General features: G+C 49.4%; 1 protein-coding gene across 1 annotated transcript; it reads right to left on the reverse strand.

Moving 5' to 3' along the window:
* Positions 1-3,260: 3,260 nt before the first annotated feature.
* On the reverse strand, positions 3,261-10,943 carry LOC137839947 (janus kinase and microtubule-interacting protein 3-like). The gene is made up of 13 exons (XM_068649762.1): positions 10,802-10,943; positions 8,253-8,492; positions 5,196-5,303; positions 4,998-5,081; positions 4,721-4,783; positions 4,536-4,634; positions 4,353-4,450; positions 4,217-4,271; positions 4,031-4,096; positions 3,901-3,969; positions 3,747-3,824; positions 3,457-3,690; positions 3,261-3,377 (listed from the first exon to the last, which is right to left on the reverse strand). Exons 1-13 carry the CDS (start codon positions 10,925-10,927, stop codon positions 3,261-3,263), a joined length of 1,437 nt encoding a protein of 478 aa, XP_068505863.1. The 5' UTR covers positions 10,928-10,943.
* Positions 10,944-27,659: the final 16,716 nt, after the last annotated feature.

The raw sequence follows: 27,659 nt of genomic DNA on the forward strand, positions 1-27,659 counted from the left end.
AAATGGGCAGACTTTACTTGTTTGAAGAGGACTGGTTACAAGACAGACTTTTCTGATTTATTTATTGGGAAGAAGACTTATTTAGTTTATTTAATCTATTTTTGTTCCCTGGCAAAATTGGATTTGCTGAAACTGTATTTTGCCAAATCTTGCCTTGAGACCTGATAGGAAGTATTAAACGCTTAGTTAAATCAATACAAGTTGGTAGTAAGAGCGAGTAATGTTGGTTGAACCGATGAATGAAGGTTGAAAGCAATTTAAATTATGACTTTGTATAAATACTAGATATTAACAGAACATCTACTGCGCGAAATGGGCAGAGTTTACTTGTTTGAGAAGGAGTGGCTTATTCAAAACTAAGATTTATTTAATCTGTTTGTTCCCAGGCAAAATTGGATGTGATGCAATTCCAAATTTCACCACATGACGGTGCCCAATTTCGACTTCATAGGACATATTAAACACTTAGCTTGTTATTATGTTCAAGGTAATCAGATTTGTTTATTATTCTAATGGCCTCTTCAAAACTATTCTGGATTACTACTTTGGATCTATTCTACATTACTTGGCAACAACATACTCTGTAACAGATTAGGCAGTATAATCATATATGTTAATTTGAGAGTGCCCACACTCAATCTACTTATCGTGATGTGTTAAATCAATTACTGTTAGACATTATTTGTCTGATAATCTACCAAATCTTTGAATTGAAGAATTTGTGATTTAATTAATAGCTTGTTCAGGGTAATCAGACTTGTATATAATTCTAATGGCCTTCTTTTGAAAACTATTCTGAATTACAACTTTGGATCTTATATTACTTTGCAACAATCTACTCGGTGACAGATTAGGCAGTATAATCACATATGTTAACTTCAGTGCCCACACTGTATTTATTTATGGTTATTTGTTAAATCAAGTACTGTTAGACATGAAATAGGAAGTGTTTAACATAAATGTTATGGCTACTCACCATTGTAGCTCGCTCCTGGTCAATGATATGAGCCTCTTCTTGCAGTGGAAAACTTGCAGCCAACAAACACCGTGGAACCTACAGGAATGAAATTAAACATTAACATTTCGCCTGGACCAACATTCACACGTACAACGCAACGCGGCTACACTTCTGCTATTACAAACGTAAATCTCCTTAAACACAACGAGTGTTACTTACCGTGTACGCTCTAGGCAAAATTGGATGTGATGCAATTCCAAATCTATCTGAAACGGCAGTTAAAAGTAGAGTTACATCAAGTTTTCTTTTTTAATCAACACAATCATTTACAACCGTTGACCAGAAAGAATCGTCGAAATTCGACGTCCCCCACAAACGCCACGCTCACTCGCTTTTCAGGGCAACAAAAGTACTTCTTTTTAAAAACGATGAGTTGTACTTACCGTGTACGCTCTGGACGGTCCAGTTGCAAGCAGAAAATAAAAATATTTCTCTTGTTAGTCGTATGTTACCATCCGCTGTGTCTTTGTCAACATCGCCGCCATTTTCCTACTTCCTGCTGCGAGCCACGCCGACGGATTTAAATTTGGGCGGAAGCTCTTTCCATTGGCGTCGTTTTCGCGTATAGCAAATCCGATTGGTTGGGAAGGGGGCACGGTTATGCAGCCGAGGGGTCCTGTGATCGGTGGGATGTAAAGTAGGCGTCGACGTCACGTCCGCGTCACGTGACCACGACGTGGCAGACGTCATATAGCAACCGCTGTTTTGTTTAGTAGACTTACAGTTGTTATGCATTGACATAATGGCGCACACACCAAATAGATTTAAATAAATTAAATAATTCTTCTGCCCACTCTCTTTTAAACAAGTTAACTCTCCCCGCGGATTTGAATTCCGGCGAAAGTTACGCCCATCGACGTCACGTATGTCACGTGACCACGACGTGGCAGATGTCATATAGCAACCGCTGTTTTGTTTAGTAGATTTACAGTTGTTATGCATTGGCATAATGGTGTGCACTCAAAATAGATTTAAATAAATTAAATATTTCTTCTGCCCACTCCCTTTTAAACAAGTTAACTCTGCCCACGTCCATTGACGTCTTGTCTGCGTCACGTGACCACGACGTAGTGACGTCATATAGTAACCGCTGTTTTGATCAGTAGACTTAGTTATTATGCGTTGACATAATGGCGCACTGGTTAGCATGGCCACCTCTTAAGCATGATGTTGCGGGTTCGACGCCTGATCAATGTTAGCATGGAGTGAGCTGAAGCGCATGGCGCTGAAGATTTGAATCTTTGAAATGCGCTGAGGTCTGACATATCAGGCAGAATGGTTTGCCATCACGTTCAACAAAAAATAGAAACTTTCCCACTCTGATTAAAACGTCCTGTGTTCATCTACGTATTTTCGTTTTGCTGTGCATCTTTTCCCTGCCATTTCGAGAGCCCAATTGACACTCATAGTTTAAAGAAATGTGTTTGCCCATCCTACTTTGTGGAATTTCACCACATGCGCTTTTGACCAAAATACCAAATTGAACTCAAGTGAAGCCAACACGCACAACCCCCCCCCACACACACAAATGTTGATATGAACATAAAAGAGCCGCATGCGGTTCGGGAGTTGCGGCTTGGCCAAACCTGTACTATACAACTTTATTTGTATAAAATTTTCACAACAGCTGTCACACAAACAAAGCGGGAAAAACCGAAGACGTGCGTGTTCCGCCCACGCTGGATTTATTTGCACCTTTGAAAAGACACCGTATTGCCGCAGATGTGGCAAAGAGTACTTTTGGGCATCTGAGACGGAAGGATGTCCAAAGCATCACGTCACCTGCTCTGGTAGGCATGGTGGTGGGACGTTGAGGTCAACCGCTTTGGGGTTGGCTGAATCTTTGATCGCAGGATGCCACACACTTGAAGACAGAAGCAGAAAAGCAGAGCTAAATGCAAAATGTACTCACCGGTGACTCCAATTTTTTTCCCCCCTGAAGAAACAGCTGGACGGGTGGCCCCGGCTGGCCAGTGGGACTCTTGTTATTCTGACCCTTTTTAGTGCGCGTTTGGGGCAACAACCGTTTTTTGTGGCGCTCTCTTCTGGTTCAAAAGTGCCCTGCATGTGAATTTGCTTTTCCTGCCTTCTGATTGGATGAGCGCCGGTGTGACGCGGTGCCTCTGTCACCGTGGCGGGGGGTATACGTTGGCATCGGAGCGTCTGCCAACGTCTGAGACCGGCTGGCAGTGTATCGGAGGTGTCGAGTGCGGTGCCGCTGGAGCTCACTCACCAGCTGGTGTTAGGGCCACAGAATGAAGGCCAAGGAGAAGAATAGAAAGAGAAACAGAAACTTCTCCTCCAATTGTTTGATTTGTCTCTTCTGAGCTTCGATGAATTCTTTCAGCTCTTTGTTCCTCTAGGACGGACAAATGGAAAGTGGCATTCAAAAGCCAGTAAGCGTGCAAGTAAGTGCCGGGCTGGCTTTGGGCCCTTACCTGTTGCGCGCTGTGCAGCAGATCCATTCTCTCTTGGAGGATGCAAGCGTCGCGCTCCCTCAACTCGCACATCAGGGCTCGCTTCCATTGGTCCACGGCGCTCCTAAGCTCTTCTCTCTGATCCGCCGTCAGCACGTCATTCACGCCAGCGTGGCTGGCTTTTTCGCCGTCCGTGGCGGGGCAGTCCCGCTGCGGTAGCGCCTCGTACAACATGGCCTCCAGCTCCAGGATCCTCTGGGCCGCAATCCTCGTCCATCAGTGGTCCGGCGGGAGATTTGAGGGCGGCTTACCTTATGAGCCTGGTCCATGGAACACTTCCTGAAGTCCAACTCTTCATCCAGGTAGCCCTTCTGCTTGCAGAACATATCCTAGCACAGCTCAAGGTCAGAATTGTTGGGGCACATTGCCGGAGTTCCCCTTGGCTGATGTCGCGTGTCTGTCTACCTTCTCACTTTCAATGTCCAACATCTTCTGTTGAAGTGCTGACTTGGTCACTTTGATGTATTCTAACCACTGAGGAAAGGCTGCTGTCACATAAGCAGAATGCGAGAGCGTGCGTGGACGTGCGCGTTACCTTCTCGGCTAGGGTGAGAAGGGTCCTGGCGTGAATCACGACCACCTGCTCCTCGTTGGTGAGATTCTGCAAGAGCCCAAAGGCACAGCGTCAACAAGCTTCTTTCAGCGCAAAGCCTTCCAAAAGTCACATTTGAGCCGCCGAGTCTCGTGGAGTGCAAACATAAGGAGTTCGACATACACTTACGGCGTTATAGCCCAGGATGTCCAGCTTCTTCATCAGATCACTGATGACGATGTCCGGGGGAAAGGCGCAAGGAGCAATGTAAGGTGTTCTGGGACCTCGGGTTAAGGTTAGGGTTGCGAGGGACGCCTTACGTACGCTCACGCCCTCGGCCTCGCAGTAGATCTGCAAAGGGCTGAGGCCGTCTGGGAAACGGACTTGCAGAAACTTCAAGACGGGGGAGCGCCACTCCCTCTCCTGAAAGGCAGAGGCATGCATCCGTCCGTCCGTCCGTCCGTCCGTCACATCTCTGGCCTCAACACGCTTGTGCGAGTCTTCCCACCTCCAGCTCCAGGATGCGGAACTCAAGCAGTTCGTTTTGGTCTCGGATATCCTGGATGTGCTCTTTCAGACGCGCTTCTTCCGCCTCCATCCGCCTGACCTGAAAAGACAGTCAGACCTCATCTGCGGGGCTTCCCGACAGGTGTGACGCCAAGCGACTCCGCCCAGCGCCTTTCTTTCCGTCACCTTTTCGGCCAACTGCTGATTGCTCTGACGCAGCAGCTGCTTCTCCTCCACCCACTTGACATTCTAGAAGAGACAAACGCGTGGACAGCTTTGGAATGTTGTGTCATTTTCATCCACAAATTCTTTGGTTGACTGGAAAATGACATTTGCTTTTCTCCGCATTTTCCCAGCCACGTTCGGGGGGGGGGGGGGTTGGTCCAGTAATGCCAGACGGATGAGTGACTGAAGAATGTAGCTATTTTGTCTGAGAAAAAGGTGTGCTCATTGATGAGCTTACCTGTCCTTGTTGCTTCAGCGCTGACTCCAGATCTGCTACTCTGCTTTGATAGTGACCCATTTCTACCATCAGCTTTTCTCTGGTCTGAAAGGAGGAGGAGGGAGGCTCCTCCTCCTCCTTTCAGACCAGAGAACACCCGAGGCTGGGTGAGAACGGGGAGGCTGCGACCCGGCCGGGGGTTGCGGGAAGGGGCGCCACCTTGATCTCCTTCTCGGCGTCGTAGTCCCCTTCGCTGGTCTGGGCTAGCAGAGCGTAGGCTCGTTGCAGCGCTTGATATTCTTGCGTCAGCTGGCGGTAGCGAAGCTCCGCCTCTTCATGCACACACCAATGCAACACAGCACTAGTACCAGAATCAGTCAGACCGGCGACAAAGCACCCGCGACGCAAAGACGAGTCCGATTCCAGGCTGAAGAGGAATGTTTGGTGCCAATACGCTGGCAGAAATGGCGGGCTACCTCTTCGGGTTCCGTGTCGGGGGTTCTGTCGGTGTGAAAAGACAAGGACGATCCGTCCGGGTCCACCAACACGTCTTCGTCGTAGCCGTAAAATGTTTCGATGACCTGCGGGCGCGGAAGCAAACATCTCTCTGAACAAACTGAAGCGACACCTCACGATGAATCGACGAGAGGAACGATAGCGAGAAAAAGGCCATTTCATCTTGCGCAACACCAAGCAGCCGCAAACAAACAGACTCACCTTGCAGGACCTCACGCTTTGTTCCTCCTCAGAGATTCTCGACGTCGGTATCGTAGCAGCAAATCTCTCTCCTGTCGACACAAATAATCCGCCTTTGAGATTCTTTGGATGCAAAGGGAACGAACGGCTCCGGCGCAGAAACAAACGCGACTCACAATGACATTTCTGACATGAGCTCCTGTCTCCAGAGCCTGAAAAACACGTCACCGGCGATGATTGGAGGGACGCTCGTCTTTTCCAAAAGTGACAACTACAGGGTGTGTCAGGGTTTTCCAGATTATCTTTATCGTATCATTGTGTTGCTTTGACTTTGACTGCGACCTGTAATAAATAATATTATTTATCCCTTATTTATCCCTATCGCTTATCCCTTCCTACACAAAGTCGTAAAACACCCCTTGCTATGTTTTGACTAGAGGTCAAGGGCTTCCTCTATTCAATCCACTCTTACACCCACCCTGTTTCTCTTAATTAAAATGCTCGTGCAGGAGCCGAGAGTCAGACTTCATTCGTACAACGGATGGACTCTCCACCTGCAGGTGTCCAAAAGAACTTACTTGTCTCCCGTGTGGTTCTTGCAAAATAAGTTGGAGCGAGCGCAACTCTAACAGGGTGCATTTTGCCACTAGCTGCCTACGGACAATGACGTCGCGCTCGCGGCTCATGGTTGACGGGCTGAGCAGCCGGGCAAGTCCGTCGTTTTCAGCGCACAGCGAGTGGCAAAGGCGCTGACAAAACGGGAGCTTTGAGCTGCTGAAAACGGCAAAACAAGTCTAAAGCGTGTTCAAACGCGTGCGCACAATGCTCCTGCTTGAAAGGTCGGAATTTAAGGGGCCAATTTTTTGGATGGCGGCCGCCGGCCAAGCTTTGGACGGAAAAGGTTTCCTGGCGACAGCGAGCGAGCGCGGCGCTGCCGTACGTGCACCGAGTCGCCTGCCTGAAGACCTTGGACAAGTCGTCGATGATGTGCCGCTGCTCCACAACTTGAAGGAACTCCATTTCACCGTCCTGCTGGCCGCAACCGCGGTCCAGGTCATTGAGCGAACTAGGCCTTCTCTGTGGAACACAAATGCAGTGGACTCTGTTGGCACGCCGCCGTTGTCCGCGTCGACTTACCAAGCTTGCCATCTCCTCGTTCTCCTGGGTGACAAAGCGCACTTTGTTTTCAAGGCGACACAGCACCAGCGAGAGTTCTTCATTCTTCCTGCTCAGGCGTTTGTTTTTGTACAGGAGTGGCAGAAACTGGCTTTCTGTTTCTCTCAGTCGCTTTAGCTGCAAGCATGAAGTGCGGGATGTGAAAGACGCACAACACGCGGGCCAGAACGTATCCATTCCTTTTGCATCGGTTTGAACGGAATCGTGGCTTTGGCTCCCAATAAAAGACATCTACCAGGCAACCGACTCGCCGCGCCGCTCAACTAATAAGCAAGCGCAATGGGTGCCTCGCTGGATGGCGCGCATCAAACGTAGCGCAAACCTTCAAGCGTGCCGTCAATAAATTACCAGTTCATTGCGCTCTTCAGAAAGCAGGGCGTTTCGATCCTCCAGTTTCCTGATGACTGCGCTGAGCTCAGCGATTTTCAGATGAAACCGTCGCGTGTCCCGAGCCTCCTGAGACTGAAAACGCCCCGCAACACACACACACAAGCACTCGTTCAAAGTTCAAAACTGTTTTTGTGCTACCTTCCTCCAGCAACTAACTAAGTCATGCGTACTGCAAGTGTGTGATGAGGTGGCTTATGCAATGAAGAGGATTGCTAGTAGCGGCGTTGACCCCACTTCCAGGGTAGTTTAGGCCCGCCCTTTGGGAATCCCTCAGGGCAGCGATCTGCTGCTCGGCAGCCTGAGTCTGCAGCTGAAGGCGGTGGACGTGGCCGGCCCCAGGGCTTCATCCAAAACACTAACCGCTCTGTCTTTCAGCTTGATCTCATCCGTCTGGATGTACAAACGGGGAGCGCTCAGGCAGGCGGGCAAACTCATTTGCCAGAATTGTGACAAAAACAAAGAGAGCAACCGGCCAATTTTTTTCTTGAATCGACTAGAACACCTTTGCTGTGACAAAAGCGAAGCGAGCAACCGGACATTTTCTTCTTGTGAAATAGAATAGAATAGAATGCCTTAGGTGTCATTGCACTGCAGGTATACAACGAAATTGGGAACATAGCCACGCACCGCGCATCTGATCAGTCCTACCAGTCGGCGGATCTCCCTCTCGCAGTCTCTCTTGGTTCGGCTCATCTCCTCCCGATGCTGGTGATGAGCCGATCGGAGCTCGGCCGCTCGGGACTGCCAGGCCTGCTGGGCCGCTGCCAGGGCTTCTTCCGCGCTCCTGGTGGAGGCGACACCGCTCGGTCTCCCGACACCGCCGCGTCTCCTCCACCTCCGCCAGCAAAGCGCCCCCCCTCCTCACCTGAGCAGACATTGCGCCACACCGGGCCGTTGAGACCGCAACGGAGCGCCGCGACGCTTACTGGGGACAAGCTACACAATACGGTAGCGGCCGCATCGAAGCCCGACGTGGCGTGCGGATAGTCAGACACGGATAGAGCGGATCACCTTGTCCATGGAGCCGTCCCTCAGGCTGAGGACCAAGGCATTCAGTCGCTGGATCTCTCCATCTTTGATTTTGATCACTCTCATCAGCTCCATTTCATGCTGCCGCAGTAATGTCTCCCTGGTAATGGATAACTCTTTCTGCTTCTCCTCATGGAGTTTGCTTTTGAGTTCCGTCATGGCGGCGGTGGCACGGTGGTGCTCCGCCCGCAGGTCCTGACTTCTCTCTCTCTCCAGACAGCTGACCTGACATGACTTAGACTTAGACAAACTTTATTGTCATCTTGTCTGCACATGGTGCATACAAAACGAAATTCCGTTGCATACGTCTTACAACAAAGTAGTGATATTGCAGTTGAATAGAAGTAACATATCCTATGAAAAAAAAAAAAAAAATATATATATATATATATATATATATTAAAAATAAGTATAAAGTGCAGCAGTGATAATTATGCAATAGTGCAAGTAGGCAAAACAGTATTCAAGAGTGTGCAGAGGAATGCTAAACCATGTATTAAACTTCTATTTAAAGGGTTTATACAAGTTCAGTAAAGTTGGTAGTGCGAGATAGTGCAAGATAGAGGTCCGTAGTGTCATAAAGTACAGTTCTGTGAATGTGTGATGCAGAGTTCAGTTTAGAGCTCAACAGTTCTAGTGTTCAACAGTCTGATGACAGCAGGGAAAAAGCTGTTGCAGAACCTGGTGGACCTGCAGCGGATGCTGCAAACCTCTTCCCAGAGGGCAGCAGGGAGAACAGTCCATGGTGGGGGTGTGATGGGTCATTGATGATGTTACGGGCACGGGACATGCAGCGCTGAGATGAAATGTCCTGAATGGAGGGAAGAGGAGCCCCTATGATCCTCTCTGCTGTCCTCACCACTCTCCTCACGTTCTTCCAATCGGAGGCGGTGCAGCCTCCACACCACACAGAGAGACAGCTTGTCAGAATGCTCTCTATGGTGCTCCTGTAGAACGTCCTCATGATGGGTGGGGGCAGGTGGGCTCTCCTCATCCTCCGCAGGAAGTACAAGCGCTTCTGTGCCCTCTTGACCAGTGCCGTAGTGTTCATAGTCCAGGTGAGGTCTTCTGTGATGTGGACCCCCAGGAATTTGGTGCTGCTGACCACCTCCACAGCTGAGCTGTTGATGATCAGTGGAGCGTGGTGAGGCTGTTTTTTCCTGAAGTCGACGATGATCTCCTTCATCTTCTCCTCATTCAGGATCAGGCTGTTTTCTCTGCACCAGCCCACCAGCTGCTCCACCTCCTCTCTGTAGTCCAGGTCGTTGTTGTCTCTGATGAGCCCCACCACCGTTGTGTCGTCTGCTGACTTCACGATGTGATTGGTGGTGAACCTGAGGACGCAGTCGTGTGTCATCAGGGTGCACAGCAGGGGGCTCAGGACGCAGCCCTGAAGGGAGCCTGTGCTGAGGGTGATGACATCAGAGGTGTTCTGTCCGACCCGGACTGACTGAGGTCTGTTGGTGAGGAAGTCTAGCAGCCAGTTGCGAAGGGGGGTGTTGAAGCCCAGGTGTTCCAATTTTCCTACCAGATGCTGTGGGATGATGGTGTTAAACGCTGAGCTGAAGTCCAGGAACAGCCTCCGCACATGGGTGTTCTTCTCCTCCAGGTGAGCCAGGCTCAGGTGAAGAACGGAGGAGATGGCTTCCTGAGTGGAGCGGTTTTGCCGGTCGGCAAACTGGAACGGGTCAAATAATAGGGGGAGTCTGGAAACGATGTGACCTTTAAGCAGCCTTTCGAAGCACTTCATCATAACCGGAGTCAGTGCAACAGGCCGGTAATCATTAAATGAGGTGATTTGAGGTTTCTTCGGCACCGGAATGATGGAGGCAGTCTTAAAGCACGCCGGCACTGTGGCTTGGCCCAGCGAGGTGTTAAAAATGTCTGTGATGACCCCAGCCAGATGACTTGCACATTCCCTGAACACACGCCCAGGAATGTTGTCCGGGCCAGGGGCCTTACAGGGGTTGACTCTCCTCAGGGTCTTCAACACATCGGCGGAGTCAAGGCAGAGTACCTCCTCTTCCTGATGGGGGACAGTTTTAACTGCTGGAGTGCCGTTTAGTGCCTCGAACCTCCCAAAGAAGTTATTTAGACCATTTAGAAAGTCAGCATCAACTACACCCACCGGGGGGGGGGTTGGGTGAGTTGTCGTCTGTAATCGCCCGTATGCCTTGCCACATACTCCTGATGTTTTTGACGTCGTGGAAACGATCCTGAAATTTTCGACTGCGGTCTCGCTTCGCTATCCTGATGGCACGGTTCAAGTTGGCTCTCGCTGTCCTCAGTGTCTCCTTGTCGCCAGACTTGAAGGCAGAGTTCCGCGCTCGTAGCGTTTGACGTACCTCCTCAGTCATCCAGGGTCGTTGGTTGCCCCGGGTGATGATATTCTTAGTGGTGCTGACGTCCTCGGTGCATTTGTTGATGTAGGCTGACACAGTCATGGCACACGCATGTCTAATCTACATCGGGAAAACTGGGAGGGAGGGAGGCAGGCAGGGAGGCAGGCAGTGTCTGTCTGTTGAGGTTTTCACCTTGTTCTTCTCCTGCTGAAGTTCTAACTGGACGTCCATCAGTTTGGTTCTCAGCTCGTCATTGGCGGCCTGAAGGGCGTCCGTTCGCTCCGCCTTGGCCCGCCCTGCCGGAGCTCGTTTGGACATCTCTTACTCGAGTCTCGCCCGGTCGTCAGTCAGAGATCACAACATTTGTACCTGGAGAGCACAAACGCAGCGCTGTTTTCCACTGGCTTCGAACTCAACTTCAATCGGTACCGTAACTTACAACATCATAAACATAGAACTAGCTTGACTTATTCATTGAATAAATGCATTTGGTTCTTCAAAACTGCATCACGCAACATAGCGTGACCGAGACGGCCGTTATCCACCTGCGTGAAGTTATTTGGTGAAATGAATGAGATGTTTAAGACACCATCGTTCTGTCTCTATGTAGATGAAGGGAAATAATCGATTGCTGAAGGTCCAAAGGTGTTGTGATAAACAAATAAACATATTAGTGATTAGTGACATATTTGTGATAGACATATTAGGCAGGATAATCACATATGTTAACGTGACTGCCCACACTGTATTTATTTATGGTTATTTGTTAAATCGAGTACTGTTAGACATGAAATAGGAAGTGTTTAACATAAATGGAAGACGAAAGGGGTACTCACCATTGTAGCTCCTGCTGGTCAATGATACGAGCCTCTTCTTGCAGTGGAAAACATACAGCCAACAAACACCGTGGAACCTAAAGGAATGAAATTAAACATTAACATTTAGCCTCAACCAACATTCACAGATACAACGCAACGCAAACTACACAAACGTAAATCTTTTTAAACACAATGAGTTGTACTTACCGTGTACGCTCTAGACGGTCCACTTGCAAGCAGAAAATAAAGATATTTCTGTTGATAATCGTCGTGTTTGTATCCGGTGTCTCGCTCAAGGCCATTGCGCCCACAGATTTGAATTTTGGCGAGAGTTCAGCCTATTGACGTCATTTCCGCGGTGTAATACCCGCATATCTGAAACGGCAAAGTTAAGAGTAGAGTTAAATAAAGTTTTTAGTCAACGCAATAATTTACAACCGTTGACCAGTCGAAATAATCGTCGAAATTTGGCGTCTGTGGCTGGAAGCAGACGCCGAGTTCGACATTCCTCCCAAACGCCACACTCCCTCGCTTTTCAGGGCTAAAAAAAAACAGTTGTAATTACCTTGTACGCTCTAGACGGTCAAGTTGCAAGCTGAAAACAAAAATATTTGCCTTGTAAGTCATCGTGTTACTAACCGCTGTGTCTTGTTTGCCAGAATTGCCGCTTTCCTACTTCCTGTTGCAAGCCACGCCCACGGATTATAATTTTGCCGTGAGTTCCGCCTATTGACGTCATGTCCGCGTGACATGACTGCGACGTAATATTATCTAAAACTGTTTGTGTGGTATTGTGTTGTTCTGTGCGGTATTGTGTTATTCTGTGCGGCGTCGTGTTGTTCTGTGCGGCGTCGTGTTGTTCAGTGCGACGTTGTGTTGTTCAGTGCGGCATGGTGTTGTTCAGTGCGGCATGGTGTTGTTCAGTGCGGCATGGTGTTGTTCAGTGCGGCATGGTGTTGTTCAGTGCGGCATAATGTTGTTCAGTGCGGCATGGTGTTGTTCAGTGCGGCATGGTGTTGTTCAGTGCGGCATGGTGTTGTTCAGTGCGGCATAATGTTGTTCAGTAAGCCATAATGTTGTTCAGTGCGGCATGGTGTTGTTCAGTGCGGGATGGTGTTGTTCAGTGCAGGATGGTGTTGTTCAGTGCGGCATGGTGTTGTTCAATGCAGCATGGTGTTGTTCAGTGCGGGATGGTGTTGTTCAGTGCAGGATGGTGTTGTTCAGTGCGGCATGGTGTTGTTCAATGCGGCATGGTGTTGTTCAGTGCGGCATGGTGTTGTTCAGTGTGGCATGGTGTTGTTCAGTGCGGCATGGTGTTGTTCAGTGCGGAATGGTGTTGTTCAGTGCGGCATGGTGTTGTTCAGTGTGGGATGGTGTTGTTCAATGCGGGATCGTGTTGTTCAGTACGGGGTGGTGTTGTTCAGTGCAGGATGGTGTTGTTCAGTGCAGGATGGTGTTGTTCAGTGCGGCATGGTGTTGTTCAATGCAGGATCGTGTTGTTCAGTGCAGCATGGTGTTGTTCAGTGCAGCATGGTGTTGTTCAGTGCGGCATGGTGTTGTTCAATGCGGCATGGTGTTGTTCAGTGCGGGATGGTGTTGTTCAGTGCGGCATAATGTTGTTCAGTGCAGCATGGTGTTGTTCAGTGCGGCATGGTGTTGTTCAGTGCGACATAATGTTGTTCAGTGCGGCATAATGTTGTTCAGTGCGGCATGGTGTTGTTCAGTGCGGCATGGTGTTGTTCAGTGCGGCATGGTGTTGTTCAGTGCGGCATGGTGTTGTTCAGTGCGGCATGGTGTTGTTCAGTGCAGGATGGTGTTGTTCAGTGCAGGATGGTGTTGTTCAATGCGGCATGGTGTTGTTCAGTGCGGGATGGTGTTGTTCAGTGCAGGATGGTGTTGTTCAGTGCGGCATGGTGTTGTTCAGTGCGGAATGGTGTTGTTCAGTGCGGCATGGTGTTGTTCAGTGCGGCATGGTGTTGTTCAGTGCAGGATGGTGTTGTTCAATGCGGGATGGTGTTGTTCAGTGCGGGATGGTGTTGTTCAGTGCAGGATGGTGTTGTTCAGTGCGGCATGGTGTTGTTCAATGCGGCATGGTGTTGTTCAGTGCAGGATGGGCAGGATGGTGTTGTTCAGTGCGGCATGGTGTTGTTCAATGCGGCATGGTGTTGTTCAATGCGGCATGGTGTTGTTCAGTGCGGCATGGTGTTGTTCAGTGCGGCATGGTGTTGTTCAGTGCAGCGTAATGTTGTTCAGTGCGGCATGGTGTTGTTCAGTGCGGAATGGTGTTCAGTGCGGCATGGTGTTGTTCAGTGCGGGATGGTGTTGTTCAGTGCGGCATGGTGTTGTTCAGTGCGGCATGGTGTTGCTCAGTGCGGCATGGTGTTGTTCAGTGCGGGATGGTGTTGTTCAGTGCGGCATGGTGTTGTTCAGTGCGGCATGGTGTTGTTCAGTGCGGCATGGTGTTGTTCAGTGCAGGATGGTGTTGTTCAGTGCGGCATGGTGTTGTTCAATGCGGGATCGTGTTGTTCAGTGCGGCATGGTGTTGTTCAGTGCGGCATGGTGTTGTTCAGTGCGGCATGGTGTTGTTCAGTGCGGCATGGTGTTGTTCAGTGCGGCATAATGTTGTTCAGTGCGGCATAATGTTGTTCAGTGCGGCATAATGTTGTTCAGTGCGGCATAATGTTGTTCAGTGCGGCATAATGTTGTTCAGTGCGGCATAATGTTGTTCAGTGCGGGATGGTGTTGTTCATTGCGGCATGGTGTTGTTCAGTGCGGCATGGTGTTGTTCAGTGCGGCATGGTGTTGTTCAGTGCGGGATGGTGTTGTTCAGTGCAGGATGGTGTTGTTCAGTGCGGCATGGTGTTGTTCAATGCGGCATGGTGTTGTTCAGTTCGGGATGGTGTTGTTCAGTGCGGCATGGTGTTGTTCAGTGCGGCATAATGTTTTTCAGTGCGGCATGTTGTTGTTCAGTGCGGCATGGTGTTGTTCAGTGCAGCATAATGTTGTTCAGTGCGGCATGGTGTTGTTCAGTGCGGAATGGTGTTGTTCAGTGCGGCATGGTGTTGTTCAGTGCGGCATGGTGTTGTTCAGTGCGGCGTGGTGTTGTTCAGTGCGGCATGGTGTTGTTCAGTGCGGGATGGTGTTCAATGCGGGATCGTGTTGTTCAGTGCGGCATGGTGTTGTTCAGTGCGGCATGGTGTTGTTCAGTGCGGCATGGTGTTGTTTAGTGCGGCATGGTGTTGTTCATTTCGGCATAATGTTGTTCAGTGCGGCATAATGTTGTTTAGTGCGGCATGGTGTTGTTCAGTGCGGGATGGTGTTGTTCAGTGCGTTATAATGTTGTTCAGTGCGGCATGGTGTTGTTCAGTGCGGCATGGTGTTGTTCAGTGCGGCATAATGTTGTTCAGTGCGGCATAATGTTGTTCAGTGCGGGATGGTGTTGTTCAGTGCGGGATGGTGTTGTTCAGTGCGGCATGGTGTTCAATGCGGAATGGTGTTGTTCAGTGCAGGATGGTGTTGTTCAGTGCGGCATGGTGTTGTTCAGTGCGGCATAATGTTGTTCAGTGCGGCATGGTGTTGTTCAGTGCGGCATGGTGTTGTTCAGTGCGGCATGGTGTTGTTCAGTGCGGCATGGTGTTGTTCAGTGCGGCATGGTGTTGTTCAGTGCGGCATGGTGTTGTTCAGTGCGGCATAATGTTCAGTGAGGCATAATGTTGTTCAGTGCGGCATAATGTTGTTCAGTGCGGCATGGTGTTGTTCAGTGCGGGATGGTGTTGTTCAGTGCAGGATGGTGTTGTTCAGTGCGGCATGGTGTTCAGTGCGGGATGGTGTCTTTCAGTGCGGCATGGTGTCGTTCAGTGCGGCATGGTGTCTTTCAGTGCGGCATGGTGTCGTTCAGTGAGGCATGGTGTTGTTCAGTGCGGCATGGTGTTGTTTAGTGCGGCATGGTGTTGTTCAGTGCGGGATGGTGTTCAGTGCGGCATGGTGTTGTTCAGTGCGGTATCGTGTTGTTCAGTGCGGTATCGTGTTTCTCAGTGCGGTATCGTGTTGTTCAGTGCAGTATCGTTGTGTTGTTCGTATTGTGTTGTGTTGTTCATAATGTGTTGTGTTGTTCGTATTGTGTTGTGTTGTTCGTATTGTGTTGTGTTGTTCGTATTGTGTTGTGTTGTTCATATTGTGTTGTTCATATTGTGTTGAGTTGTTCGTATTGTGTTGTGTTGTTCGTATTGTGTTGCCTTTAACACTTAGCCTCTAACACTTAGCCTCTAACACTTAGCCTCTAGCATCTAGAAGGTAAATAAATAGGAAGGAAGGACTCACCGGTGACGTCTTCGCCCACGTCCAAGCGTTGTACTTTGTATTTTCATCCTTCTGACAGTGGAAAACATAGCCAACAAACACCGTGGAACCTAAACGAATGAAAGAAAACTATCATTTGGCCACAACCAACATTCACAGATACAACACAATGTGACGTGCGGGGTTGAGGTTAAAGGTTGAGTGAAGGGCCCTCGTTTTAAACTACTTTTTTGAAAAGGATTGGGAACAAGTAAGACGTATTTAATTTATTTAATGGGAAGTAGTAAGAGCTATTGAATTTAATCTATGTATTATATTCTATTGTATTGTATTCTGTTGTATTCTTTTGGATTGTATTCACACTAACCCCACTAAAACTTCAGCCCACAAAAACTCGCCTCTGGCGCCTAGCCTCTGGCACTTAGCCTCTAACACTTAGCCTTTAACACTTAGCCTTTAACACTTAGCCTTTAACACTTAGCCTTTAACACTTAGCCTTTAACACTTAGCCTTTAACACTTAGCCTTTAACACTTAGCCTTTAACACTTAGCCTAGAAGGTGAATAAATAGGGTTAAAGGTTGAGTGAAGGGCCCTCGTTTTAAACTACTGTTTTGAAAAGGAGTGGGAACAAGTAAGACGTATTTAATTTATTTAATGGGAAGTAGTAAGACTTATTAAATTTATTTAATCTACTTTTCTTCCCAGGCAAAATTTGATGTGCTGCAATTCCAAATTTCCAAAGTGAATGAAGGAATGAAGTCCTTTAAATTATGATTTTGTATAAATACTAGGCATTAACACAAAATCGACGGCACAAAATGGGCAGACTTTACTTGTTTGAAAAGGACTGGTTACAAGACAGACTTTTTTAATTTATTTAATGGGAAGAAGACTTAGTTTAATTGATCTATTTTTGTTCCCTGGCAAAATTCGATTTGCTGCAATTCCAAATTTCCCAAAGTGAATGAAGGCAAGAAGTCGTTTAAATTATGATTTTGTTTAAATACTAGGCATGGACACAAAATCTACGGCACAAAATGGGCAGACTTTACTTGTTTGAAGAGGACTGGTTACAAGACAGACTTTTCTGATTTATTTATTGGGAAGAAGACTTATTTAGTTTATTTAATCTATTTTTGTTCCCTGGCAAAATTGGATTTGCTGAAACTGTATTTTGCCAAATCTTGCCTTGAGACCTGATAGGAAGTATTAAACGCTTAGTTAAATCAATACAAGTTGGTAGTAAGAGCGAGTAATGTTGGTTGAACCGATGAATGAAGGTTGAAAGCAATTTAAATTATGACTTTGTATAAATACTAGATATTAACAGAACATCTACTGCGCGAAATGGGCAGAGTTTACTTGTTTGAGAAGGAGTGGCTTATTCAAAACTAAGATTTATTTAATCTGTTTGTTCCCAGGCAAAATTGGATGTGATGCAATTCCAAATTTCACCACATGACGGTGCCCAATTTCGACTTCATAGGACATATTAAACACTTAGCTTGTTATTATGTTCAAGGTAATCAGATTTGTTTATTATTCTAATGGCCTCTTCAAAACTATTCTGGATTACTACTTTGGATCTATTCTACATTACTTGGCAACAACATACTCTGTAACAGATTAGGCAGTATAATCATATATGTTAACTTGAGAGTGCCCACACTCAATCTACTTATCGTGATGTGTTAAATCAATTACTGTTAGACATTATTTGTCTGATAATCTACCAAATCTTTGAATTGAAGAATTTGTGATTTAATTAATAGCTTGTTCAGGGTAATCAGACTTGTATATAATTCTAATGGCCTTCTTTTGAAAACTATTCTGAATTACAACTTTGGATCTTATATTACTTTGCAACAATCTACTCGGTGACAGATTAGGCAGTATAATCACATATGTTAACTTCAGTGCCCACACTGTATTTATTTATGGTTATTTGTTAAATCAAGTACTGTTAGACATGAAATAGGAAGTGTTTAACATAAATGTTATGGCTACTCACCATTGTAGCTCGCTCCTGGTCAATGATATGAGCCTCTTCTTGCAGTGGAAAACTTGCAGCCAACAAACACCGTGGAACCTAAAGGAATGAAATTAAACATTAACATTTCGCCTGGACCAACATTCACACGTACAACGCAACGCGGCTACACTTCTGCTATTACAAACGTAAATCTCCTTAAACACAACGAGTGTTACTTACCGTGTACGCTCTAGGCAAAATTGGATGTGATGCAATTCCAAATCTATCTGAAACGGCAGTTAAAAGTAGAGTTACATCAAGTTTTCTTTTTTAATCAACACAATCATTTACAACCGTTGACCAGAAAGAATCGTCGAAATTCGACGTCCCCCACAAACGCCACGCTCACTCGCTTTTCAGGGCAACAAAAGTACTTCTTTTTAAAAACGATGAGTTGTACTTACCGTGTACGCTCTGGACGGTCCAGTTGCAAGCAGAAAATAAAAATATTTCTCTTGTTAGTCGTATGTTACCATCCGCTGTGTATTTGTCAACATCGCCGCCGTTTTCCTACTTCCTGCTGCGAGCCACGCCCACGGATTTAAATTTGGGCGGAAGCTCTTTCCATTGGCGTCGTTTTCGCGTATAGCAAATCCGATTGGTTGGGAAGGGGGCACGGTTATGCAGCCGAGGGGTCCTGTGATCGGTGGGATGTAAAGTAGGCGTCGACGTCACGTCCGCGTCACGTGACCACGACGTGGCAGACGTCATATAGCAACCGCTGTTTTGTTTAGTAGACTTACAGTTGTTATGCATTGACATAATGGCGCACACACCAAATAGATTTAAATAAATTAAATAATTCTTCTGCCCACTCTCTTTTAAACAAGTTAACTCTCCCCGCGGATTTGAATTCCGGCGAAAGTTACGCCCATCGACGTCACGTATGTCACGTGACCACGACGTGGCAGATGTCATATAGCAACCGCTGTTTTGTTTAGTAGATTTACAGTTGTTATGCATTGGCATAATGGTGTGCACTCAAAATAGATTTAAATAAATTAAATATTTCTTCTGCCCACTCCCTTTTAAACAAGTTAACTCTGCCCACGTCCATTGACGTCTTGTCTGCGTCACGTGACCACGACGTAGTGACGTCATATAGTAACCGCTGTTTTGATCAGTAGACTTAGTTATTATGCGTTGACATAATGGCGCACTGGTTAGCATGGCCACCTCTTAAGCATGATGTTGCGGGTTCGACGCCTGATCAATGTTAGCATGGAGTGAGCTGAAGTGCATGGCGCTGAAGATTTGAATCTTTGAAATGCGCTGAGGTCTGACGTATCAGGCAGAATGGTTTGCCATCACGTTCAACAAAAAATAGAAACTTTCCCACTCTGATTAAAACGTCCTGTGTTCATCTACGTATTTTCGTTTTGCTGTGCATCTTTTCCCTGCCATTTCGAGAGCCCAATTGACACTCATAGTTTAAAGAAATGTGTTTGCCCATCCTACTTTGTGGAATTTCACCACATGCGCTTTTGACCAAAATACCAAATTGAACTCAAGTGAAGCCAACACGCACAACCCCCCACACACACACAAATGTTGATATGAACATAAAAGAGCCGCATGCGGTTCGGGAGTTGCGGCTTGGCCAAACCTGTACTATACAACTTTATTTGTATAAAATTTTCACAACAGCTGTCACACAAACAAAGCGGGAAAAACCGAAGACGTGCGTGTTCCGCCCACGCTGGATTTATTTGCACCTTTGAAAAGACACCGTATTGCCGCAGATGTGGCAAAGAGTACTTTTGGGCATCTGAGACGGAAGGATGTCCAAAGCATCACGTCACCTGCTCTGGTAGGCATGGTGGTGGGACGTTGAGGTCAACCGCTTTGGGGTTGGCTGAATCTTTGATCGCAGGATGCCACACACTTGAAGACAGAAGCAGAAAAGCAGAGCTAAATGCAAAATGTACTCACCGGTGATTCCAATTTTTTCCCCCCTGAAGAAACAGCTGGACGGGTGGCCCCGGCTGGCCAGTGGGACTCTTGTTATTCTGACCCTTTTTAGTGCGCGTTTGGGGCAACAACCGTTTTTTGTGGCGCTCTCTTCTGGTTCAAAAGTGCCCTGCATGTGAATTTGCTTTTCCTGCCTTCTGATTGGATGAGCGCCGGTGTGACGCGGTGCCTCTGTCACCGTGGCGGGGGGTATACGTTGGCATCGGAGCGTCTGCCAACGTCTGAGACCGGCTGGCAGTGTATCGGAGGTGTCGAGTGCGGTGCCGCTGGAGCTCACTCACCAGCTGGTGTTAGGGCCACAGAATGAAGGCCAAGGAGAAGAATAGAAAGAGAAACAGAAACTTCTCCTCCAATTGTTTGATTTGTCTCTTCTGAGCTTCGATGAATTCTTTCAGCTCTTTGTGTCACGCCCGTGCCACAGCACGCTCGGCCTGCACTTTGCTCGGCCACACCCCTTTCGTTACCATAATGTCTGTCACCTGCTTCCTATTGTTACCCTGTGTATTTAAGCCCTGCCCGTGTGTTTCTCCCTGTCGGTGTCTACTGTTGTGTCCATTCCTGTTCGTGCCCAGTGTTCCTGTTCGTGTCATCTGGTTTTCCCTCGGTCTGTCTGAAGGCTCACGGTCAGAATTTTAATCTTGTCCAAGGGGACTTCATGTCGGTCAGTCTGTCTGTTTTGCTGGCCGTGAGCCTTCCTCCCGTCTGTGTCGTTCGTTCCCCACCTGCCTCCCTTCCAACTCCTTTTCCCTGCAATAAATCCTGGTTCAAGCTGCATTTGGTCGCCCTGGCTCAACTCATTCCTGACAGAAGACACCGACCATCACAGCGACCAGCGCTTGGACCAACCCTTTGCCGGCTCCCGCAACTGTTGCATGGTCGCCAAGGAGATGAGTTCAAGCGACGCAAGATGCACGGTTGCCCCCCCCCCCAAAACAGATCCGACGGCGCGGATGTTGCGGCCGCCACTTGTTCCGGCGGCGCGGATCCAGCGGCTGTCACCGTCGGCCTTCAACGGTGCATGACGCACGGCCGCCCCCCGACCCAGTCCCGACGGCGCGGATGCTGCGGCCGCCACCAGTTCCGGCAGCGCGGATCCAGCGGCCGTCACCCCGTCGGCTTCAACGGCGCATGACGCACGGCCGCCCCCCGATCCAATCCCGACGGCGCGGATGCTGCGGCCGCCACCAGTTCCGGCGGCGTGGATCCAGCGGCCGTCACCCAGTCGGCCTTCGGCGGTGTGTGACATGCGGCCACCTCCCCATTTCCTCCCGGCTCTTGTTGGACAGTCTTGGACTTTTTCTTTTTTGGGACGTCGGGAGCCGTCCCTTGTGGGAGGGGTACTGTCACGCCCGTGCCACAGCACGCTCGGCCTGCACTTTGCTCGGCCACACCCCTTTCGTTACCATAATGTCTGTCACCTGCTTCCTATTGTTACCCTGTGTATTTAAGCCCTGCCCGTGTGTTTCTCCCTGTCGGTGTCTACTGTTGTGTCCATTCCTGTTCGTGCCCAGTGTTCCTGTTCGTGTCATCTGGTTTTCCCTCGGTCTGTCTGAAGGCTCACGGTCAGAATTTTAATCTTGTCCAAGGGGACTTCATGTCGGTCAGTCTGTCTGTTTTGCTGGCCGTGAGCCTTCCTCCCGTCTGTGTCGTTCGTTCCCCACCTGCCTCCCTTCCAACTCCTTTTCCCTGCAATAAATCCTGGTTCAAGCTGCATTTGGTCGCCCTGGCTCAACTCATTCCTGACACTTTGTTCCTCTAGGACGGACAAATGGAAAGTGGCATTCAAAAGCCAGTAAGCGTGCAAGTAAGTGCCGGGCTGGCTTTGGGCCCTTACCTGTTGCGCGCTGTGCAGCAGATCCATTCTCTCTTGGAGATTGCAAGCGTCGCGCTCCCTCAACTCGCACATCAGGGCTCGCTTCCATTGGTCCACGGCGCTCCTAAGCTCTTCTCTCTGATCCGCCGTCAGCACGTCATTCACGCCAGCGTGGCTGGCTTTTTCGCCGTCCGTGGCGGGGCAGTCCCGCTGCGGTAGCGCCTCGTACAACATGGCCTCCAGCTCCAGGATCCTCTGGACCGCAATCCTCGTCCATCAGTGGTCCGGCGGGAGATTTGAGGGCGGCTTACCTTATGAGCCTGGTCCATGGAACACTTCCTGAAGTCCAACTCTTCATCCAGGTAGCCCTTCTGCTTGCAGAACATATCCTAGCACAGCTCAAGGTCAGAATTGTTGGGGCACATTGCCGGAGTTCCCCTTGGCTGATGTCGCGTGTCTGTCTACCTTCTCACTTTCAATGTCCAACATCTTCTGTTGAAGTGCTGACTTGGTCACTTTGATGTATTCTAACCACTGAGGAAAGGCTGCTGTCACATAAGCAGAATGCGAGAGCGTGCGTGGACGTGCGCGTTACCTTCTCGGCTAGGGTGAGAAGGGTCCTGGCGTGAATCACGACCACCTGCTCCTCGTTGGTGAGATTCTGCAAGAGCCCAAAGGCACAGCGTCAACAAGCTTCTTTCAGCGCAAAGCCTTCCAAAAGTCACATTTGAGCCGCCGAGTCTCGTGGAGTGCGAACATAAGGAGTTCGACATACACTTACGGCGTTATAGCCCAGGATGTCCAGCTTCTTCATCAGATCACTGATGACGATGTCCGGGGGAAAGGCGCAAGGAGCAATGTAAGGTGTTCTGGGACCTCGGGTTAAGGTTAGGGTTGCAAGGGACGCCTTACGTACGCTCACGCCCTCGGCCTCGCAGTAGATCTGCAAAGGGCTGAGGCCGTCTGGGAAACGGACTTGCAGAAACTTCAAGACGGGGGAGCGCCACTCCCTCTCCTGAAAGGCAGAGGCATGCATCCGTCCGTCCGTCCGTCCGTCCGTCCGTCACATCTCTGGCCTCAACACGCTCGTGCGAGTCTTCCCACCTCCAGCTCCAGGATGCGGAACTCAAGCAGTTCGTTTTGGTCTCGGATATCCTGGATGTGCTCTTTCAGACGCGCTTCTTCCGCCTCCATCCGCCTGACCTGAAAAGACAGTCAGACCTCATCTGCGGGGCTTCCCGACAGGTGTGACGCCAAGCGACTCCGCCCAGCGCCTTTCTTTCCGTCACCTTTTCGGCCAACTGCTGATTGCTCTGACGCAGCAGCTGCTTCTCCTCCACCCACTTGACATTCTAGAAGAGACAAACGCGTGGACAGCTTTGGAATGTTGTGTCATTTTCATCCACAAATTCTTTGGTTGACTGGAAAATGACATTTGCTTTTCTCCGCATTTTCCCAGCCACGTTCGGGGGGGGGGGGGGGGGTTGGTCCAGTAATGCCAGACGGATGAGTGACTGAAGAATGTAGCTATTTTGTCTGAGAAAAAGGTGTGCTCATTGATGAGCTTACCTGTCCTTGTTGCTTCAGCGCTGACTCCAGATCTGCTACTCTGCTTTGATAGTGACCCATTTCTACCATCAGCTTTTCTCTGGTCTGAAAGGAGGAGGAGGGAGGCTCCTCCTCCTCCTTTCAGACCAGAGAACACCCGAGGCTGGGTGAGAACGGGGAGGCTGCGACCCGGCCGGGGGTTGCGGGAAGGGGCGCCACCTTGATCTCCTTCTCGGCGTCGTAGTCCCCTTCGCTGGTCTGGGCTAGCAGAGCGTAGGCTCGTTGCAGCGCTTGATATTCTTGCGTCAGCTGGCGGTAGCGAAGCTCCGCCTCTTCATGCACACACCAATGCAACACAGCACTAATACCAGAATCAGTCAGACCGGCGACAAAGCACCCGCGACGCAAAGACGAGTCCGATTCCAGGCTGAAGAGGAATGTTTGGTGCCAATACGCTGGCAGAAATGGCGGGCTACCTCTTCGGGTTCCGTGTCGGGGGTTCTGTCGGTGTGAAAAGACAAGGACGATCCGTCCGGGTCCACCAACACGTCTTCGTCGTAGCCGTAAAATGTTTCGATGACCTGCGGGCGCGGAAGCAAACATCTCTCTGAACAAACTGAAGCGACACCTCACGATGAATCGACGAGAGGAACGATAGCGAGAAAAAGGCCATTTCATCTTGCGCAACACCAAGCAGCCGCAAACAAACAGACTCACCTTGCAGGACCTCACGCTTTGTTCCTCCTCAGAGATTCTCGACGTCGGTATCGTAGCAGCAAATCTCTCTCCTGTCGACACAAATAATCCGCCTTTGAGATTCTTTGGATGCAAAGGGAACGAACGGCTCCGGCGCAGAAACAAACGCGACTCACAATGACATTTCTGACATGAGCTCCTGTCTCCAGAGCCTGAAAAACACGTCACCGGCGATGATTGGAGGGACGCTCGTCTTTTCCAAAAGTGACAACTACAGGGTGTGTCAGGGTTTTCCAGATTATCTTTATCGTATCATTGTGTTGCTTTGACTTTGACTGCGACCTGTAATAAATAGTATTATTTATCCCTTATTTATCCCTATCGCTTATCCCTTCCTACACAAAGTCGTAAAACACCCCTTGCTATGTTTTGACTAGAGGTCAAGGGCTTCCTCTATTCAATCCACTCTTACACCCACCCTGTTTCTCTTAATTAAAATGCTCGTGCAGGAGCCGAGAGTCAGACTTCATTCGTACAACGGATGGACTCTCCACCTGCAGGTGTCCAAAAGAACTTACTTGTCTCCCGTGTGGTTCTTGCAAAATAAGTTGGAGCGAGCGCAACTCTAACAGGGTGCATTTTGCCACTAGCTGCCTACGGACAATGACGTCGCGCTCGCGGCTCATGGTTGACGGGCTGAGCAGCCGGGCAAGTCCGTCGTTTTCAGCGCACAGCGAGTGGCAAAGGCGCTGACAAAACGGGAGCTTTGAGCTGCTGAAAACGGCAAAACAAGTCTAAAGCGTGTTCAAACGCGTGCGCACAATGCTCCTGCTTGAAAGGTCGGAATTTAAGGGGCCAATTTTTTGGATGGCGGCCGCCGGCCAAGCTTTGGACGGAAAAGGTTTCCTGGCGACAGCGAGCGAGCGCGGCGCTGCCGTACGTGCACCGAGTCGCCTGCCTGAAGACCTTGGACAAGTCGTCGATGATGTGCCGCTGCTCCACAACTTGAAGGAACTCCATTTCACCGTCCTGCTGGCCGCAACCGCGGTCCAGGTCATTGAGCGAACTAGGCCTTCTCTGTGGAACACAAATGCAGTGGACTCTGTTGGCACGCCGCCGTTGTCCGCGTCGACTTACCAAGCTTGCCATCTCCTCGTTCTCCTGGGTGACAAAGCGCACTTTGTTTTCAAGGCGACACAGCACCAGCGAGAGTTCTTCATTCTTCCTGCTCAGGCGTTTGTTTTTGTACAGGAGTGGCAGAAACTGGCTTTCTGTTTCTCTCAGTCGCTTTAGCTGCAAGCATGAAGTGCGGGATGTGAAAGACGCACAACACGCGGGCCAGAACGTATCCATTCCTTTTGCATCGGTTTGAACGGAATCGTGGCTTTGGCTCCCAATAAAAGACATCTACCAGGCAACCGACTCGCCGCGCCGCTCAACTAATAAGCAAGCGCAATGGGTGCCTCGCTGGATGGCGCGCATCAAACGTAGCGCAAACCTTCAAGCGTGCCGTCAATAAATTACCAGTTCATTGCGCTCTTCAGAAAGCAGGGCGTTTCGATCCTCCAGTTTCCTGATGACTGCGCTGAGCTCAGCGATTTTCAGATGAAACCGTCGCGTGTCCCGATCCTCCTGAGACTGAAAACGCCCCGCAACACACACACACAAGCACTCGTTCAAAGTTCAAAACTGTTTTTGTGCTACCTTCCTCCAGCAACGAACTAAGTCATGCGTACTGCAAGTGTGTGATGAGGTGGCTTATGCAATGAAGAGGATTGCTAGTAGCGGCGTTGACCCCACTTCCAGGGTAGTTTAGGCCCGCCCTTTGGGAATCCCTCAGGGCAGCGATCTGCTGCTCGGCAGCCTGAGTCTGCAGCTGAAGGCGGTGGACGTGGCCGGCCCCAGGGCTTCATCCAAAACACTAACCGCTCTGTCTTTCAGCTTGATCTCATCCGTCTGGATGTACAAACGGGGAGCGCTCAGGCAGGCGGGCAAACTCATTTGCCAGAATTGTGACAAAAACAAAGAGAGCAACCGGCCAATTTTTTTCTTGAATCGACTAGAACACCTTTGCTGTGACAAAAGCGAAGCGAGCAACCGGACATTTTCTTCTTGTGAAATAGAATAGAATAGAATGCCTTAGGTGTCATTGCACTGCAGGTATACAACGAAATTGGGAACATAGCCACGCACCGCGCATCTGATCAGTCCTACCAGTCGGCGGATCTCCCTCTCGCAGTCTCTCTTGGTTCGGCTCATCTCCTCCCGATGCTGGTGATGAGCCGATCGGAGCTCGGCCGCTCGGGACTGCCAGGCCTGCTGGGCCGCTGCCAGGGCTTCTTCCGCGCTCCTGGTGGAGGCGACACCGCTCGGTCTCCCGACACCGCCGCGTCTCCTCCACCTCCGCCAGCAAAGCGCCCCCCCTCCTCACCTGAGCAGACATTGCGCCACACCGGGCCGTTGAGACCGCAACGGAGCGCCGCGACGCTTACTGGGGACAAGCTACACAATACGGTAGCGGCCGCATCGAAGCCCGACGTGGCGTGCGGATAGTCAGACACGGATAGAGCGGATCACCTTGTCCATGGAGCCGTCCCTCAGGCTGAGGACCAAGGCATTCAGTCGCTGGATCTCTCCATCTTTGATTTTGATCACTCTCATCAGCTCCATTTCATGCTGCCGCAGTAATGTCTCCCTGGTAATGGCTAACTCTTTCTGCTTCTCCTCATGGAGTTTGCTTTTGAGTTCCGTCATGGCGGCGGTGGCACGGTGGTGCTCCGCCCGCAGGTCCTGACTTCTCTCTCTCTCCAGACAGCTGACCTGACATGACTTAGACTTAGACTTAGACAAACTTTATTGTCATCTTGTCTGCACATGGTGCATACAAAACGAAATTCCGTTGCATACGTCTTACAACAAAGTAGTGATATTGCAGTTGAATAGAAGTAACATATCCTATGAAAATATATATATATATATATACATATACTATATATATATATATATATATATATATATATATATATATATATATATATATATATATATTAAAAATAAGTATAAAGATGAATGAAATGATGAAATGTCCTGAATGGAGGGAAGAGGAGCCCCTATGATCCTCTCTGCTGTCCTCACCACTCTCCTCACGTTCTTCCAATCGGAGGCGGTGCAGCCTCCACACCACACAGAGAGACAGCTTGTCAGAATGCTCTCTATGGTGCTCCTGTAGAACGTCCTCATGATGGGTGGGGGCAGGTGGGCTCTCCTCATCCTCCGCAGGAAGTACAAGCGCTTCTGTGCCCTCTTGACCAGTGCCGTAGTGTTCATAGTCCAGGTGAGGTCTTCTGTGATGTGGACCCCCAGGAATTTGGTGCTGCTGACCACCTCCACAGCTGAGCTGTTGATGATCAGTGGAGCGTGGTGAGGCTGTTTTTTCCTGAAGTCGACGATGATCTCCTTCATCTTCTCCTCATTCAGGATCAGGCTGTTTTCTCTGCACCAGCCCACCAGCTGCTCCACCTCCTCTCTGTAGTCCAGGTCGTTGTTGTCTCTGATGAGCCCCACCACCGTTGTGTCGTCTGCTGACTTCACGATGTGATTGGTGGTGAACCTGAGGACGCAGTCGTGTGTCATCAGGGTGCACAGCAGGGGGCTCAGGACGCAGCCCTGAAGGGAGCCTGTGCTGAGGGTGATGACATCAGAGGTGTTCTGTCCGACCCGGACTGACTGAGGTCTGTTGGTGAGGAAGTCTAGCAGCCAGTTGCGAAGGGGGGTGTTGAAGCCCAGGTGTTCCAATTTTCCTACCAGATGCTGTGGGATGATGGTGTTAAACGCTGAGCTGAAGTCCAGGAACAGCCTCCGCACATGGGTG

The sequence above is a fragment of the Syngnathus scovelli genome, unplaced genomic scaffold (genome assembly GCF_024217435.2).
Source record: "Syngnathus scovelli strain Florida unplaced genomic scaffold, RoL_Ssco_1.2 HiC_scaffold_28, whole genome shotgun sequence".
Classification (NCBI taxonomy): Eukaryota; Metazoa; Chordata; class Actinopteri; order Syngnathiformes; family Syngnathidae; genus Syngnathus; species Syngnathus scovelli.